Source organism: Choristoneura fumiferana, chromosome Z (assembly GCF_025370935.1).
Source record: "Choristoneura fumiferana chromosome Z, NRCan_CFum_1, whole genome shotgun sequence".
NCBI classification, from domain to species: Eukaryota; Metazoa; Arthropoda; class Insecta; order Lepidoptera; family Tortricidae; genus Choristoneura; species Choristoneura fumiferana.
In genome coordinates, this window is record NC_133472.1 from 35889303 (window position 1) to 35907926 (window position 18624).

The 18624-nt window shown below is 37.0% G+C and overlaps 1 protein-coding gene across 1 annotated transcript in view; it reads right to left on the reverse strand.

Annotated features, from left to right (window-relative positions):
- Window positions 1–294: 294 nt before the first annotated feature.
- Window positions 295–18624, reverse strand: part of LOC141427522 (uncharacterized) — a 63818-nt gene continuing 45488 nt past the window's right edge. Inside the window, exons 12-17 of the mRNA XM_074087086.1 lie at window positions 14438–14669; window positions 12459–12709; window positions 11568–12279; window positions 11392–11474; window positions 11061–11233; window positions 295–9817 (exon numbers count right to left, since the gene is read on the reverse strand). Coding sequence (XP_073943187.1) covers window positions 11150–11233; window positions 11392–11474; window positions 11568–12279; window positions 12459–12709; window positions 14438–14669 — 1362 coding nt within the window. The 3' untranslated portion in view covers window positions 295–9817; window positions 11061–11149. The remainder of the gene's footprint in view (window positions 9818–11060; window positions 11234–11391; window positions 11475–11567; window positions 12280–12458; window positions 12710–14437; window positions 14670–18624) is intronic.

Genomic DNA, 18624 nt, shown 5'->3' on the forward strand with positions numbered 1-18624 from the left:
CTGGTAATCTAAAAGATTTGCAATTGATCCGCCTTGCTGAAGCAGCCAACGTCGATTGTAAAACTTAAGGGTTGATTGTTACGTTATAAGTCTATGATGCAAGTTGTCAAAAAGCTGCGCAGGTTGCATTATATTGCGGGGCTGGTTTTTGACGAGTTACTCTTTATAATAAATCCAAAGGCAAAGGCTGTCCATAGCTATCCAACGTGGAAATACCGCGAGCGTTATGGGCACCTTTGTGGCGGGAATGGCGAGGGGCGAGTTATTTGACTAGGTTTTAGTTTTCTATTGTAATTGAAAATAATTTAGCCTAAACTGAATAAAGAAAATTTATAAATCCAAATCTTTATAATAAGTCAATAATTCCATATCGATAAAAATATCGATATTTTACAGTCGATATTATCGAAAGTTCAATATATCGTGGCAACGCTAAATTGAATGCAACTTGCACGGTTTTTTTGGTGCGTGTAAACTAAGCTGACTGTTTCTTGCATCTCTTTTTTTTATTATCATGCGATCAGTCGGGGGACTATGAGCAGATTAGTTGCGTGATCGATGGCGTGTAGAGTTGGCTCCCCAGCGAGAGACCGCTCTATCTGTGGCTGAATCTTCATATTAGTTGATCCAGTTCTAGGATTCTGCGCCTCTTAAGACGTCTTATCTGGTCAAGCACACCTCGTTACAACCCTGCCAGCTGGTTAGGGTGGCATTCAAGTCGCTTCTTGTATTTTGTTGAATATGACTGAATTTCTTGTTTCACTGTGTTAATGGATGTTGATGGACCTCTGAATTTCTGATGAACCAGGGTGTGTTGGCAATTTGCTTAAGTATAGAGTCTTCAGCTCTTTGTATTAAAGCGATGTTAGAGTCACATGCAGAGCCCCACAGCTGGATGCCATATGTCCATATTGGTTTTAGGACAGTTTTGTATATGAGAAGCTTGTTTTCCAAAGACAGGACGCTGTTTCTCCCAAGCAGCCAGTACAACCCACGCAATCTTAGGTTGAGTTGATCCCCTTTTGCTCGGATATGTTCTCTCCAGGTTAGCCTACGATCCAAATGGATTTGCATCTCTTTAATTTTTAAATTTTCAATCATATTGTTTATTGTCTTTTTGTTTCTAGCTGTTGTACCTAGAAAAACTTCCAAGACGCCATGCCATGCGCCAAATAAAATCTGATAAAAGTAGGTACAGGCACCAGCACCAATATCTGACACAACAAGCGCGCATAAATATCTGATATGACTCTATTTCTAGGGCCGGAAGGACCTGTCAGATATTTTTGCTAGCTCCGCTGTGGCAGATATTAATGCTGGTGACTGTACACCAGATGACACAATGAGGCTTTCTTGATAGGCGAAATATCGCAGCGATATTATCGCTAGATGGCGTTAGTAGCGAGAAGTCCATTTGATGTTAGGTAGTCTTCCTTGCAATTGGCTCATTTAGGTATTTAGTAACCAATCTCAAACGTACCTAATTTTAACGTTTTAGACTATCGCGGTCATTAATAATTTTATGATTTAAATTCGGGTTTTGTTCCGCGTACCTTGATTTCAGAGCAGCTCGACATTTTGGCACAGTTGCATGCGCCATGACCACGAGACGTTTGACACGAAGAAAACACGACGTGCCCAAAATAATAATAATAATAATAGTATCGAGCTTGTCTAAAATATGACACGGAACAAAACCCGAATTTAAATCATGAACTGAAATGAACGGACCTCAAGAAACTAGTTCCTAGCGCCAACTAGCCTTTCACTGAAACCCTCATTAATTGCTAGAAACTAGAAGACAGCCAAACTCTGGAATAGCTATAGCTAAAAAAAAGGTAGATTATAACTAGGTATTATTTAATGTGCTTTATGTTATAAGAGGCTCACACGTGTGCTGTTCTTAGGAATGTTTTACTAGCATAAATTCTTAAAGAAACTTAGCTGGTACTTTACGCATATCTAGATTTTGTAAGCTTTTGTAATGTAAATATTTAATACTATAGGTATAGGTAATAAATGTATAACCAACACAACGCGTGAATGGAATTATAATGAAGAACATTTTTTTATGCTAAACATAAGTAAAATTAGTCGCTTTAAGCGGTTGTCCAAAGTTAGTTCGTTAGTACGAATGGTCAGCAGAGTACGCCCGTAATTGTAGTCAATGGCTAGAAAAACTGTGTGGTCGAAAATGGTAGATAAACTACAGAGTACTTACAGTTGAGTGTAAAAATAATGTTACCACGGCCTTATTGCGTCGGAATAAGAGTGGTACATATTTTCTAAACTTTTAATAAGTTCATATTTTTACACTTGACTGTACCACTGTGTAATGGGAATCTACCAGAGCTACGCGAATATTTAAGCTATGCGGTGTACGAAGAAAAATCAACTAAAAGAAATTACGGTCTGTTTGCTTGTACGAATTTGAAGTAATATTATTTGTGGATTTATTTCTCGCACATCGCTTACGAGCTGCGACGGGTGCGCAGCTACGATTAGAAGACTGGATGACAACAATTTTTAATTTCAAGTAAGGCTTGCGGTTTGGGGAGAAAAATATTTCGTGATATGTATCGTGTACTCTACGAGTAGTAAGGGTCGTATTTTGAGCCACAGTAGGTACAATCACCAGCACCAATATCTGACACAACAAGCGTGCATAAATATATGATACAACTCTATCTCTAGAGCCGGAAGGACGTGTCAGATATCTTTGCTGGTGACTGTACGTCTTCATTGTAGGTATAATAAGTATGTAGAAAGATAAAAACAATAAAATAACGTAGTCTTTACTGTAATTTACTTGTGAAATAAATGGGTTCATATCGGCTCGCACACTTATTGAAAGTCCGATAATAATGTTTGCCAGAATGATCGTTTGTCATAATTCCTTTTTCTCTGAATCCAATAATTGTTAAGAATTGTTATAAAATTAAGCTAACCTAACCTGTAGATTAATATAAAATGATCATTTAAAAATATCAGAAATATTTAAGGTTTTCGGACAAACATTTCGGTATGACTAGCGAAGAGTATGGGAACTTGGGCGCTCCCGAAATAAATAATCATGTTAATGGCACAGTTTAGCATAAGGAATCTATCATAATTCTGTTAAGCAAATATTAACCCTGTGAATAACTCATGTGTATTGACGTGAAACTTGGCGGGACTCTACCGTGCTCTAATAGCTGTGGATAAGAATAAAATAAAATACTATTGTTATTATTTAATTAGTTTAATTTTACATCAAACCTTTACAAGATGTGTGCCACGAATACAAGATGGGCATAGATTGCTTGTACATAAATGTTTCTCGTGAACCTAGTAGATATATCTATATCGGATCGGATAATAAATCGATATAGTTGGATTGTGGCTCACTGTAGAACTTTTTCACAGAATATATAAGTCATAGTGATATCGTATAGCTTGATATGGGAATTAATAACGACACTTAGGTTAGGTTAGGTTGTGGAAGCGTTCTACGGTGGGTCAGGAATTAAATAGTTTGGTAGTACGTGGAAATGTAATAAATATTTAACTTAGTTAACGCCAATGACGGTTTAACTTATTGAAAGCCAAGAGGCTGCCATAAAAATCAACAGCGATGCTAAAATAATTTTCAGTAAGAGTGACAAAGAAACTTTACTTGTTGCTTTTGTTTATCCATAGCCCATCTCTAGCCACAAGCTTGTTTGTGGCATACAACTGATATTTAGTACACTATGTATCTCGCAGGTTATAAAATAAAATCAATGTATATCCTTTACGTGGCATTGTAATGCGAATTCTATTGGGATACTTGGTCTTATCTGATCCATACGTATATGATCGTCCGACCCTACAAGTGTAATATCATCATAACGTAATCTTAAAAACCTTACCGTAGGTATTAAATAAAAATGGCACCGTTACTTTACTCTCAAATAACTTAGATTGCGTATTTATTAAATACTCTATTATATTACGCAGTCCACATAAAATCGTGGCTGTCCATAAAAAAAAAGTGAATTTTTATATGAAAATTGCGATGGAAATTTGTGCACACAAGTAATATACCTATTGCGTCTCTCTTGTAATCTTCTTTATCTCACTTTCCCATTGAGCCCTAAAAAAGAAGACCTGAAACAACTCTAAAAAAAACGGTCAAGTGCGAGTGGGACTCGTGCACCGAGGGTGCTGTAAAATTTGTGTGTAAATATATCGTTGATGGAGTCTCGAGGATTTTTCCCGTTTCGTCCGATTGTTTTTTTCCTTCTTCTTCTTAATATTTAACACAATGGAAAAAGAAAAAAAATAAACGTGGACAGATTTTTAATGAACTGTAAATTTAGATTTCTTATTGCATGGGATGGGATGTTACATGCGTGGATATGTTAGCCCCGTCCCACGTCCAACGGTCTGCGCGGAAGCCAGGGACAGCTGCAGACGATGCCTAAACCTACTTTTTTGCGGCACTTGCGGTCAAAACCCTTGGCCTTGGTCGTCCGACAAAAAAAATATATGAAAGAAGTGTCGGACAAACTAATCGGCGTCTCTGGCGACCAAAGAGCAGGCTTTTTCTTCGCCCAAAGACTGAGCCTCGCAGTGCAACGGGGCAACGCCGCCAGCGTCTTAGGTACAATGCCCCGCGCTGCGCTGCCTTTGGAAGATTTGGAAGCCCGTTTTAGTTAATTACATTTTAATTAAATTCATTGTTTAAATATAAATAATTATTAAGGTAAATGTTCGAAAATAGATTTAATAATAACCCACAATTTTCAACATCGTTACGTCTCATGGTTTATGCAACTCTACCTTTCCTTGTCAACCTTACAAGGTTAGTTAAGTATCATGATTACGACGAATATCGTAGATACAGTGTAGTCAACTACATTGTGAGTCAAGACCTGTTTTATGACAAATGTCGTACTAGATATCGCATAATCAACTACATTATATTGTGGCCCAACGCAGAACTCTGTGAAAGTTGATCTGAGAATATAGTGTCCACATCCAACGGTATAGCATTAATAATCGTGTAAAACTTTTCAGTTCCATCGAGGGAACGGAACTTTTTCTCACTACAATATACACTGAAAAAAAAGGATCTAGCTGAACTAGTTAGGGTACTTGACGTTTAGCCAAAATTTACTAATTAGGAACCAAAAGAATGCTCATTAACTGATTTTGTAAGACATCACCTAACTTTTAGCTACTAGTAGGCCTTAGTTTTGTAGTCACTCAAGTTATGTTATCCTGAATAACATACCTAGAGAAAAAAACATAACAGGCAAACTTAACCTAATGAAAAAACTATTTTTTCTCATTCATGAGAAAAACTTTTAACTTAACTTACTTTTAGAGGATACCTACCTATCATACAGCTAAAACACTCAGTCTTACAATATGAAAGTTATATTGTTTAACTTCGAATATAGACTAAACAAGAAGCTGCGTTAAAATCTTGTACACTGTCATGTGTGTCCAAAATAAGGTCCTGTCTATATATTCCAGTAAAATTGTTCCAGTCGCATGAGATTACGGAGCTTCGATACTAACCAGTTACAAGAGATCTAACGAGAACCGCAGTGTCATTCCATCGTAGGTAATTACATATTTTACTGGAATAATGTAAACGGGGCATTAAGGCAAAAAACGCGCGCGACTAAATAGATTTGTTCTCAATTTATTGGTTTCATTAGTTCGATTACTCTCCACATCGGTCTACTTGTGATCTCGACTCGACCGTTACAAGTTGCAAGACTATTTTTCCGGTTGAGAATCTATTTATTCGCTGCACGACCGATTGTCAAAGTATGATATTTCTATTGGAGAGTGCTGCTGGTGGGCATACGAGTAGGTACACGGCTTCAGGTTTATTGTATATTAGATACATGTATAAAGCTGTTTCATCACACTTGCTCGTAAACAGTGTCGTAACATGCAGGCTACCTTGGTTGCAACCCCCCAAATAAAACCCTCGACCTTAATGTGCTTGTCATGAAACCTGTGGTCGGTAAATGAGTCATTGCCCGTACTAATTGTCTTGTCATGAAGCCCAAGGTCGGTAAATGAATCCGTGTCCGTACTGATGGTGCTGCGCATGGCGTAGCAGCAGGACCACATGCACACGCGGCTCAGGCACATGCTGAGGGAGAGGGAGGGCGGCGCTGCCACAGAATAAGTAATAGTACAGCGCTGGCGAGAGCGCAGCCTAAGGTATCGCCAATATTTGGAAGAATTATATTTTTTTCTTTTAGAAATATTAAATTTTACTCTCAAATGTGATGAAAAACATTGTAGGTCGCACGGGCGGTACTAGGATTACGAACATCGACTCATTAAAGCCCTCAGTCTTCGACTTCGGGCTTCCAATAGACTCTCGTTCGTAATTCCTTATTTACCGCCCTTAAGACACAATGTACTATTAACATACCTACACGTCTAATATAAGAATCAAAACACTTAAAGACTAGGCACACAGCCATGGAGGTCAAATCGTTCGAATATTCTGTTGTTACATAACCAAAGACAGTCAATATCTATATCAATGTGTAGTCAAAAGCGAAACTGGCTGCACGCCTGAAATTATATTCCACTCTTGCGTGTTAGAAGGGCTTTTGTTACGGGTTAAGCCGTACCTATTCATTCTTAATTTGAAGTTTAAATTCAAAGTCAATTATAGTTAGCTACTGACAGAAAAATGACTTGGCACAAAATGTTTAAAAATAATTGCGTGACAGTGCAAAACTATAATCGAATGTTATTTACCTACAGCAACTGTTTTCTTTAAAAAATGTACCCAAACCGCTAACAATAGAATCCTACGGATCGTGAAATGTTCACTTTTGTATTAATCCTAAGCATAATATTTACTGATGATCACACATTTTGAACTTTTGGTACAACTGGATACAAAATTGAACGTAGATCGAAAGTATTACTTACGTAGAACCGAACGAAATACTTATTTTTTTCCATATCACACAGTTTGATAATATGATCATATTTATCATCATCATCACCAGCCTATAGCAGTCCACTGCTGGACATAGGCCTCCCCCAATGAGCGCCATTGCGCCCTGTCCTCGGCTAGATGCATCCAGCTTCTACCAGCAGCCTTTCGCAAAATGATCATTTTAAATCATTGTTTTACGTAACTCTCCTAACAAAAATTTGAATACGAAACTCAAGTCTTATTGGGAATGACAACTAGATGGCGCTGTAAAATAAGTTGCATTCGAATTTTTTTTACATATTTAACTGCTGTTATGTATGATGCGTACATATTTTTGAAGGCATTGTAAGTGCTCCGCTTGAAAACGTACTTATTTTTCTATTTGGGTACTCGTATCCATAGCTAAACTTTGATTTATTTCCTTTTAAAACCCATTATCTGGTTTGATTTTGTTGTTCCCAGAAAAAAAATCGTTTCTAATTTTTGATTCTTTTTGTCGGTGACAAGATATTTGTGGTACCTGATGGGAACGGTTTTCGCCCAGACGATGGCGCTAAGTGGGTGGGTCTTGAATAAAAACATGTTAAAACGTACGAATGTAAACATTATTTCCTTTTAGTCAGTCATTGTCATGCAACCTAATGAATTAAAACTAAATGATTGCCTACGATAATCTCAAAAAATATAAGAAAAAACGTGTAGATGCACCATGCTATCTCACTATGAGCTAATTTAAAATATAAGCTAATTTAAAATATCCCCGAACAAAGCAGTTTTTGATAAAAATTCTAACAAGACCTATTCTAGTGATCTTAAAAATATACGCGCTTGTGGCTTCTAGATCCGTGACCCGCAATAACGATAAAAAACTTCGCGACACCTATATATATTTAAGGCGCATATACAACTGTCGCATTGAGTTTTAAAAAACTAATTCCGAATATTATAGCAAGTGGTTGTACAAGTTTGTCTGAGTACTAATACAAAAAAAATATTTTTTTAAATCGTGACTGATAAAAGTTTTGATAGAAAAGTACTCGTACATTTCATGATGTTCATATAAGTAACGTGTGAAAAATGTGATTTACAGCGTTTTTCAGAAAACTTGCTCAAACACTTCCTAAAATTTCTCGAGTAAGTTTGATGACACTTGAACTTAGGTACCTATTATAATAATTTAATACATCATCAGTGGTGGCCAACCGGTCGAGGTACGAACGACAAAAATATAATTATTAGATCGTGCAGTTTCTAGTCAGGAAACAGTTTTGTGTGTAATGAAGTTGGCCACCCTTGTAATACAAAAATATCTACATATTGAGCGGTGATACCCAGCGACAGTTAGATATACATAGTATAAAAGTGACGCTACAGGCCACTAATTGGCAGGAAACTAATTTCCCTAGAAAACCGTACAAACTGAGATCACTATGAGAATATGGTGTTAATGAAAAACGTATAATTTCTATAATTACAAAATAATCAGTCAAGATAGGCTCCGCTTAAACGTAATTCGTCTTCATCAATAATAATTTTGTCTAAAGTATCCATTAACATCAAATTTTGTGCCGGGGGCAATCCGCAGTTTCATATTTTTTTTTTAACTTAACAACTAATTTGAGAAGAAAACGATATATTCGATTTTTTTCTGCTAAAATACTTAAGGTTTTCTTAACAAAGTGACATAGGCTTTATTATTTTATTAGCATTTACTTTATCACTTGCGAACGCAGGCGCAAGCTCCGGCGACTTATAACGCCTTATTAACGTCATAACATAAAGGTATATATCCTTAAACGACTTGTCGAGTTTTATTTAAACAGTCAAAATACCTATGTTTCATTTAAGTATATTTTTGACAGCATTTTCTTTAATTAAATGGACCAATTACTTTGCTCAGTTCATTGATATAGACCTCCGCAAAGTAACGCCTGATTCAATAAATTATTTAAAGCATTTTTTATTCAAATTGTTTGTCATCGGTTTCCTCTCAATCAATATACAGAAACAGAACTCTTATATTTTAATTTAGAAAAGAAAGAGAAAACGTTTTAGGGACCGACTACACTGGAGCTTAAATTATGCTTCTTTTGCGCAATTTGAACTGCGTCAGTAATTCTATACTGATCAGTAATACCAGCGTAAAAACAACAAGAAAACAAACGAGACGCGTTTCTGCATTGCTTCCACGACAACATAATATGAACTTCAGTGTGGTGGTTCACTCAACAATCAACTAAGTTAATGATTAATTATACCTTAAACTTTGTAGCCTACTCGATTAAACACAAACACAGCTACGAGTAATAATGAATCAAAATGTTAACCTTAAATTAATCTTCATACATCTGCACGCAATTACGTCGACAAGAAAAATACCCGTAAGTAATCTGAAATTATGGGCACGTACGAGTACAATGATTATGTCCTTAATGCTACATTAACTTAAAGTAAAAACCTTTTAAGGCGACAAGTAGGTCCATGTATCTGCATTTGCTATTTACATCTAGAGCTAAAACTGTTATAAATATAAAAATCTCAACTGATCTATTGATATTTATCAGACAATAATCTCAAATGAAAGTGTTAGTACAAAAAAGCTAAATCTTGGTCCCACTTGTCCTCTTAAACTCAAACAGTTAGTTATATATAACACTAATTTTTCTCCTTACATCGACATGTACATTTTCACCTCTGTTCCATTTAATATTTATAATCACTTCTTCTCCATATTTGGTGGCAGTAAGCGAGAGATTAAACACAATAATTACCTCTACTCTGCCGAAACCTATACAAGATTAAACCTTCTTAATTGCTCAGACATTTGACTGCCTCAATGTGAGATAATACCCGAGCCTGCTTGCCTGGTTTCTGAAACGATGTTTGAAATTTCGTTTAAAAACCTCGTTTTAATATTTTATTAAATGTTAGTGACAGGTGTCGCGCAGCGAGATAACGTACGTTTATAATAAGGTGCCTATGTACAAAGAGGACATAAGAATAAAAGTTGCTGGATATTTGTTGATAATCGAATCAAGCGATAAAACGAGCAGTTTCAAATACTGCCCGTGCCTTTTTACTTTTTTTTAGGTCTAGGTAAATAATATCTACGTGTTTTTTTTGCAACATATAGAATACGACTTCAAATGTTATCGTACCACACGGTATTTAACAAAGTTTTTTTTGGTCTAAAACAACATAATGGTACAAAGTGGTATTACAAACATCGTCGTAAGTATTGATTAGTACACTAAATTTCCAACATCCGAAATAAACAAGACCTTAAATTAAATAGAACTGAATTCCCATTGTAAGTTACTTTACTGGATAAATATGAAAATACATTACGTTAAGTAGTCCATTGCACCTAATAAAAACGCTTCTTGCTACTGCAATCCAAATTCGTGGTAAATAAATCGCTACATTCGCATATGCAAAAAATGTAATCGCGCGCAAATGTTCATAATATAAACAATAATTTTAACTTCATCTGACCAAGAAGATGAAAATATAATATGCTAACCATAATTATTTGACAAATAACTCATTTTTTTAAATTAGCGCTTACTGTAAGATTCGTCTGTTCAAATAGTTTGTGCCAGTAGCCATTGCAAAGATATAAATAACTACCTGCGTCTTTTCGACGCCAACGTTATAAAGAGACAGCTGTATATTTTGCTTTGAGTAAACGAAATTTAGAGATGGTTTCAAAATGAGCTCCAATTTTTAAATGTTTCTCATGCTGCGTCTGCATGGTGAGTGATTGCAAGAGAGAAAGAGATGCAATTTCTGAATCGTTTTGCATGTAAGCGGTGAAGAAGCAAACTTGAATAGTTAGTGAAATTTAGAGCCAGCGTTATGTAACTGAGAACAAAATTAAAAAGCACTGAACACAAATAGAGTTCAGGATTTCAGGTTTGTTGCTCATCCATGTATCTGGACCATATCTACGCAAGAACGGCTAGATGCATCTCTTTCACAAGTACTAAACCTAAGTGAGGGAATTCTATAATTGAGCATTACTCTGAATAGCGGTTTGCACTTCTTACTCTTAATAGCACTGCTTGCGTCTTTCACGCATCTTGAAGCGTTAAGTAGTTATAGATCCAATTACCTGCCGCGGGAAATGTCACTTCATACACAACGTCGCGTATTATTTGACAATATAAATAAATTAGCGTCGTAGCTTGTGAATGAAGCTAATCAATTAGGGCTTCGTTGTTCGTCCGGCGGTTTTTCTGGCTCGCATTCTAGCTCGCCCAGTATGTCCTGTACGTCCTGGGATATCTGCAAAAAGACGTCTATATCATTGCAAATTATTTTAGAGTGAATGGTTCTATCGGATTAAAACTAAATGAAAAAATAGGTAGGTACCTATATACTTAATTTATTGAATAAGGATACTAAAACATACTTGTTTTAGTTCAGTTGCAATATGCACTTACTAGAAGATCCGGGAACGATGGGTCTATAGTGTTCTCTAATGATATTAGGGCAGCATTAATCTGGCAGAATTGCGAAGTGGAAACTGAAAACAAAGTATTTAAAACAAACGATTAGATAGGTGTTTTGCCTGGCTTCATTTACATTCATACCTGGGCAGAGATATTTTGATACTCACTAGCTTCATTGAAAAAGTTCTCCAAAGTGGAAGACGTGCGGCCATTGACCTGTTCTTCAGACTCATTATCATTTGGCAACATTTTCTTTTTGTAAGACCCATCTTCGTACTGGTATTCGCTGGGGCGTTTCACGGCTGTGCCAGCGGCACTAGTGCCCGGCAATTCCAGATTCACAATCTCGCAATCAGCACTGATTTTGCTGAAGTTGAACTTTGCTGGCTTATTTGGTTGCTGAGCCATATAGTCGCTGAAAACGATAGGTTCAGTGACTACCTCGACACTAACCGGATTTGTATCGACGTTTTGGAATATTTGTCCGAAGTCATCCATATTCTGATTGCGGTAAGTACCGATCGTCGTGATTTTTGGTAACGTTCCGCTTAGACTGTTCTTTGGAGTGGTGTCTATGTTAAGAACGGGTTCTGAGATTTCTTGCACGCATTGACTGTTTGTTACTTTCTTGCGTTTCACGTCCTTGTCGATGTTTGGGTTTTTGAAGGTTTTGATGACACTGTATATTTTCTCAATGGCGCTAACGATACGTTCTTTGCGAGGCGGGATAATGGCGAGATGGACGGGCGGCTTGGTGCCGTCGGGTGACAGGCTCATCTCTCTTTCCTCAGGCTGCGGCGACGGTAAGTTGGTTACCAGATGGAGGATCACTTTTTCAAGCTGTCGAGGATCTTCTACTGGTAAAGACTCATCATTTATCTGTAAATTACATTTGTAGTTACAAAATAACTGACAGAGACTTATTTCAACTTTAATAAGATTTAAGTAGAAATAAAAAAAGAAAGTTCATTCAAAATATTTGATTTCGTTTTTTATAAGAACAATAGCTGTAGTTCTCAAAGAATGCTTTTTATAGCTGTACTATCATCGAAACTCACGTCAGTAACTTCAGGTTCTTGCGGCGGTTCCTCGTTATTGTTCACAAGAAGAGTGAACTTCTTCTTCATCATTCTAATGAGATGCTGGCCTTCAGTAGCGTTCATCACCGTATTTGTGCACACGAAGCTGGTAACAGCTTTGGTGCTACTCTCGACCTCTAGGCATCCTCTGGTCCTCATGTATATGAATTGACCGTTCTTCATCATAAGCCGGTAGCAAGATTCACCGTACAGACGGTGTTGGTCGTACACTGGAATCAGCAATGATTGTCCCTAAGTGTGATGGTTCTAGAGATGAGTTAGAATAGAACATGATAAGCAGTGTGAATTTAAGTGTCTTTCTATTCCGCAGAAGATAACGTGACGGTTTAAAAAGAAGGTCACTATGAAGACACATGTGACTATACCGAATTGTAACAACTGCTATGTATAAACGTGATGCAATGAATAAATGGTGGTAGCCCTTATGCAAGGTCCGCCCAGATTGCTACCACCATCTTGCTCGCTAATCCTGCCGTGAAGCAGCAGTGCTTGCACTGTTGTGTTTCGGCGTCCAGTCGAATAAAACAGACAGTAAAATAAATCGAAAGTAATGATCAAGTACTTTGATGTTTATTTGTATAAGTACCTAGTTATAGTTAAATTGTGCTAATTCTGTTCAGCTTTAAAAAAATAAATTGACGTTTTGGTCTACCTATACCTTATTGTTCGATTGTCCTACTATGAGAACAGTAAATTAAATCGAAAGTTATGATTACTTTGATGTTTCTTTGTATAGTATACCAATTATAGCAAAACGCTAATTCTGTTCTGCCTCAAAAAATTAAGTTGAAGTTTAAGTCTGTAAGAAATTGAACGCTCATTTCTGTCAGGGTCGGATTTAGAGATCTGAAGGCCTTGGGCAACGATTGACCAGAGAATTTGGATTTTTAAAGCCCTATTTGTTGAAACCTTTCCCTTGTTCAGGCCTCGGAGCCGAAGGCCCAGATGCCCTCCCTGTGAATCTGGCTCTGATATCTGTATTGAACTTTTGATAGAGAAATTGTAGTAGGTATGTTGAATTGGCGGGTCGTTTATGGACTGATGATATACTTACGTAAGTCAAGTGTATGGTATAGTATGAATGTCACTTATCACGACGCAAGTACCTCACGTGTTTGAGTTCAAAGTATCAAATAGGTATGTGCTTATACTCTTAATAACCCGAAGCTATATAACTAATGTCAGTAAGGTATAGACTAAACATGATAAGTACCTAGGTAATACGTAAATAAAGATGGGTAAGTAGTTATCGCTATAATACTCGTAGATACTTATTATATAATTTGCTGTCGTTATGCAAAGCAATGGGAAAGTAGAAATTATTTATCAGAAGTAATGACTATTAGAAATGATAATGATACTCGTAACATGCCAGATGCACAGACAGTAAACAAGTGATAAATGCAAATAGCAAATAGATACTTATTACATTGATAATAATATGTAAATTGAAATATGTACTTAGATACAGCATCGTCAACCACGTCTTGAGAAATATAACACGCCTAATATAATTACTTTAGTTAAGATAAATACATACATGTAATAAATATTTTACATTAAATACCTATTCGAATTTCGCTTCATGCTTCAAAACTATCAACCCCGGAAAATTCCAATAGGGCTAAACAAAATGCAGCTGAAATTAACAGTAACTACTTGAAGCTTCTTAATATTCGCCGTGCAAAATAGTTCTAACGTGATGAGGCACTAACCGTCTAAGGCCCTGCGCTAGCTGGCGCGGGTGCACGGAGCGGGCGCACGCACGCCTGCTGGGTGCGGTTAAAATCCGGCGCACGCGACGCGTGCAGTTAGCGCTGCTCATGGTATTTTTTAATAGGCGTCCACCCGCTCCGTGTAAACCGCGTCAGCTGGCGTGAGCCCTAAGTATAACGTACAAAAAAAACAATCGCAGTGCTTCGCAGATCAGAACTTACTTTCCCTCAACGCAATGATGACCCAGCGGACGTCATCCCGGTGCATGAAGTTCATAGCATTGACTCCGTGGACTTCGTCCGTCATGTATCCTGTGACGAGGGCGATGCGCTTCTCGCATTGGATGATCTGACCGTCGATGGAGTGTCTCGTGCGGTATTCCATGCGGAACTGCTCCAGTTGAGATTCCTTCTTGAACGTCTCGCTTGTAGGGCGCACGACACCAATAAAAACCTGGAAAGACCGAGGACAGTCTTTAACTTTGTGACAACTCCATGTATTAAAAAAACAGTCGCAACAACGGATACTATTGCATATCAAAGAGGCATAGACTAGATAATTAAATATATATTTGAGTTTTTGATATGTAATTATTATAGTAGTAGCTAGTGTAACAATATTGAAAAAGTACCAACCCAGATATAATTGCAATTAATTTATGCCTGGGCCGATGGTGACTAGTTCTTTAACTTTTAAAATACACAAACACACACTAGATTTTTTTACTGTTCGACGCCAAGGATGACAGACATTTACTAGCCAGTAATAAAAGGCAGCTTTCAAAAGCAATGCTAAGATTAAAAACATGGGGCTTAGATGGTGACAAGGGCTCAAATAGCTGTTTTACACCAACAGGCAGCAGTTGCATGATAAGAAGCTGATCAAGTGTCGTAGGTGAAAACATAAAGCACGTAATATTTAGGTCGGTTCAGTGAATAAAAGATTAAGAGCACGTATTCTTGGATATTTTATAAGTACTAGTTTACCCGCGGTTTACAAAATTCCCGTGGGAAATCCCAAAATATATATCGTAATCTTCATTGAGGTCCTGTGGAAATATTGGATTAAAAGTAGCCTATGTGTTATTTCAGACATCCAGCTATTCTCATACCAAATTTCATGACTCAAAGCCCAGCGGTTGTTATTTCCAGATTTTATCTCTATCCAGTGGAAGATCGGGATAAAAAGTAGCCTATGTGTTATTCCAGATGTCCAGCTATCTACGTACCAAATTTTCATCGAAATCTGTCCAGCCATTTTAGCGTGAAGGAGTAACAAACATACACACACACACACACACACACAAACACGTAGTATATAATTATTAATATAATAAGTAGGATAAGTAGGATTAGTAGGATAGTCAGTCACCTGCTTATAGATCTAGTGAATAATTTTCTAAATACGAACTTTTCCGACAAAATACATTATTCATTACTCCTGTACAAAAACAGTGATAATAAAAAATCCCAAAAGGTTTACGAACACTGTTTCTTATGCATATCTACAAATCTGCAACTAGAGTGCCGAAAACGCGATGGGCGTCTGTTCTGCAGAAGCGTCGGCATCGAGCGCAGCAATGAATGGATTAATGAGCTTTACAGACTGCAATGCAGGATAATGAATAGATTTCATTTTCCCTGAATGACAACACTGGCATAGATAAATATATCGCTCGTTTTGGCTCGAAATTCGAACTTGATTTTTTTGCTTAATATACAATGACATAAATATCATATTTTCTCATGTTTATCGCGATTCCCAAGGTCAAAGAATCGAACTGTTTTAAAATTCCAAAGAAATAATGCGTTGTTTGGGAGAAACGTGTCAAAATGGTGTTGTAGAGCGCCATCCTGCTCTGTCTCGTTTTTTTCCGTTCTGGCGGTTCACTTTTATATTACAGATAGAAATAGAATATGTGTAACGTATTTATTTTAGCTTCTTTGCTCTGTTCGAATGAACAAAGCATAATAAGCATATTGATGGGCTTTAAAACAGGTGACGTGGCGAGACAGCGCTTACATACTACGTTCAACTACATATTTTTCAAACCACTTCCAAAGAACATCGTTCTTAGTTATACAGTATTTCATTTAACGGGTCTCTGACTGACTGAACCTCGTACCTAAGATAATAAAATTTTATGAAATTCAAACAATGATTTCACCTAGGTACACATCCCAATGTAGATATTCCAATTTCATAAAATTGCAATACGTCATTGAATCGGAGACCCGTTGATTTGTCATTAGGTATACAGGGTTATTGGTAAGTCGACCAAAGTATTCCTGTTATGAGGTAAGCATGCCCTATGCAAAAGTGAACCACTTAATTTAAACCTTTTTTTGCAAAAAAAGTCAAGTACCAAAAAGTTGGAAAACCCCCTTTGTCACTTCAAAGTTCAATATCTCAATAATGTCTTAACCGATTTTGATAAAACATGTCTGAGAACCATCGCTAGAAAACCTGATTTAAAAAAAAACGCATTCAAATCGGTCCACACATAGCGGTCAAACTTATAACACCCACATGTGCAATATTGAAAGTAAAATTATCCGTAATGATAATTCGCCCGATAATATTTGTCAAAATTAAGGCGCAGCGCAGTGCACGGCGCACATTGCTCGAAGAACCCATGTCCGTTGTTAATAGTAGAGGAGACGGGTATGCTAAATCGGTAGTTACTAAAGGGTAATGGAGACCTATTTGATTGATTGTGAAGATTAGGTGCAAAAACGAAAAAAAAGTTTATTTCAAGCATGCCCTTTTTTGTATGTGGGGGGGGGGCTATAATCTAGAGGTATTAATATATTAAAGAGGTAAAAAAAACGTTATTCGAGCGTGTCAGATATTCAGAGGGAATGACTGACAATTTTTGAAAATGTTAAAAAAACATGACCTTGAAATACTCGAGCGCGTCAGATTTATATACAGACGGTTCAGTTTGATGTCCTAGTCGTCCTAAATTAAAATCTGACAATTATAAGTTGGAAATTCGTTGATCTAACATGTTAAAAAAATGTTGTTTTTTTCTTGTTTTTTTTGTTACTGAATGTAATAATAAATACATATCTATAGAAATGTCTATTAATAAAAATAATTTTAAGAAAAACATGTTAAAAGAAAGTTTCTTCATCTTCATCGTCACTGGATTCGTTCTCTATTTGGTAAATTTTCTCGTTATCTAGTGATTATGTTAATTGTAACTAGATTTTTTTGTAAGTTGTCTGACAGTTGTCTACTTCGATTTAATTTTTATTGAAAATTAAATTTTGTGTCCTTGTGAGCGCCGCGCAGCACTGCCCGGGCGTGGTGGGCTTTTACCAAGTACTTGGGTTAATTTCGCCAGTGCTAAATTTATAACTCTTCAATACGAGTTATAAATTTAGCAAGGACAATATAATTATATATAGCAATAGTAGGTAATTTATTTTCTGGAAGATGACCCAAACATCAAAACGTTACCAAGGAAACAAAAGCATAGACTAGGAGATAATATGAAATCTAAAAAGATATATATCAAGAACGAACACGTTATTGTGATCAGCTGAGATGGCATCATGGCGGCAGATGGTACTGGTGTGGGGGCGGTGCGTGAAAGTAAGATATATATATTTTTTTAATCGACTGGAGGGCAAACGAGCAAGTGGGTCTCTTGATGGTAAAAGATCACCACCGCCCATAAACATCTGCAACACCAGGGGTATTGCAGATGCGTTGCCAATCTAGAGGCCTAAATGCACACCTCAAGTGCCAGTAACTTCATCGGCTGAAAAGAAATAGAAAGATAATGAGAAGGAATGAGAGGCGCGGAGTGGGAAATACACAGTTCTCAACAGCTGTACGCTCCAGGCTTTCTAGCTACATTGCCTTGAGAAATCGTCAGATTATATTATTTCCGTAATAATTAAAGAATTTCGAAAACTTTTTTTACAACCATGTGACTTTAAATTTTTATGTCACGCTCAAATCGTCAGATTATTTAAATGTACACTTTCCTCCATGTAACTTAATTAATTACCTTGTCTTAATCTGACGCACTTGAGTTTTTCTAATGGTTTTTTTTTTAAATAATCTGATCGGTTACCCTCAATGCACGCCCCTATATAAAGGGTTTATATTGGTAGTGGTAGGTACATTACAGGGTGCAAGGATTCTCCCTATATGGTTTACTGACGCGCTTGAATAAAACGCAAAATCCCCTCTTGGGCTCCCCTACTATAACCATCTGTTCTTGAGTGGCGGCCACGTACTGCAAGACGCAGAGTAGGTACCTCGCCACAATGTTAACTGATGACCTGGTGGTCGCAGAAGTTCGACGGATGCGAGCAGAACAGGATCTGTCGTTTTTGCATTCTTTGGGGAAGGCTTTCAATAAGTATCCACTGTTGGACATAAAACTCCCCCA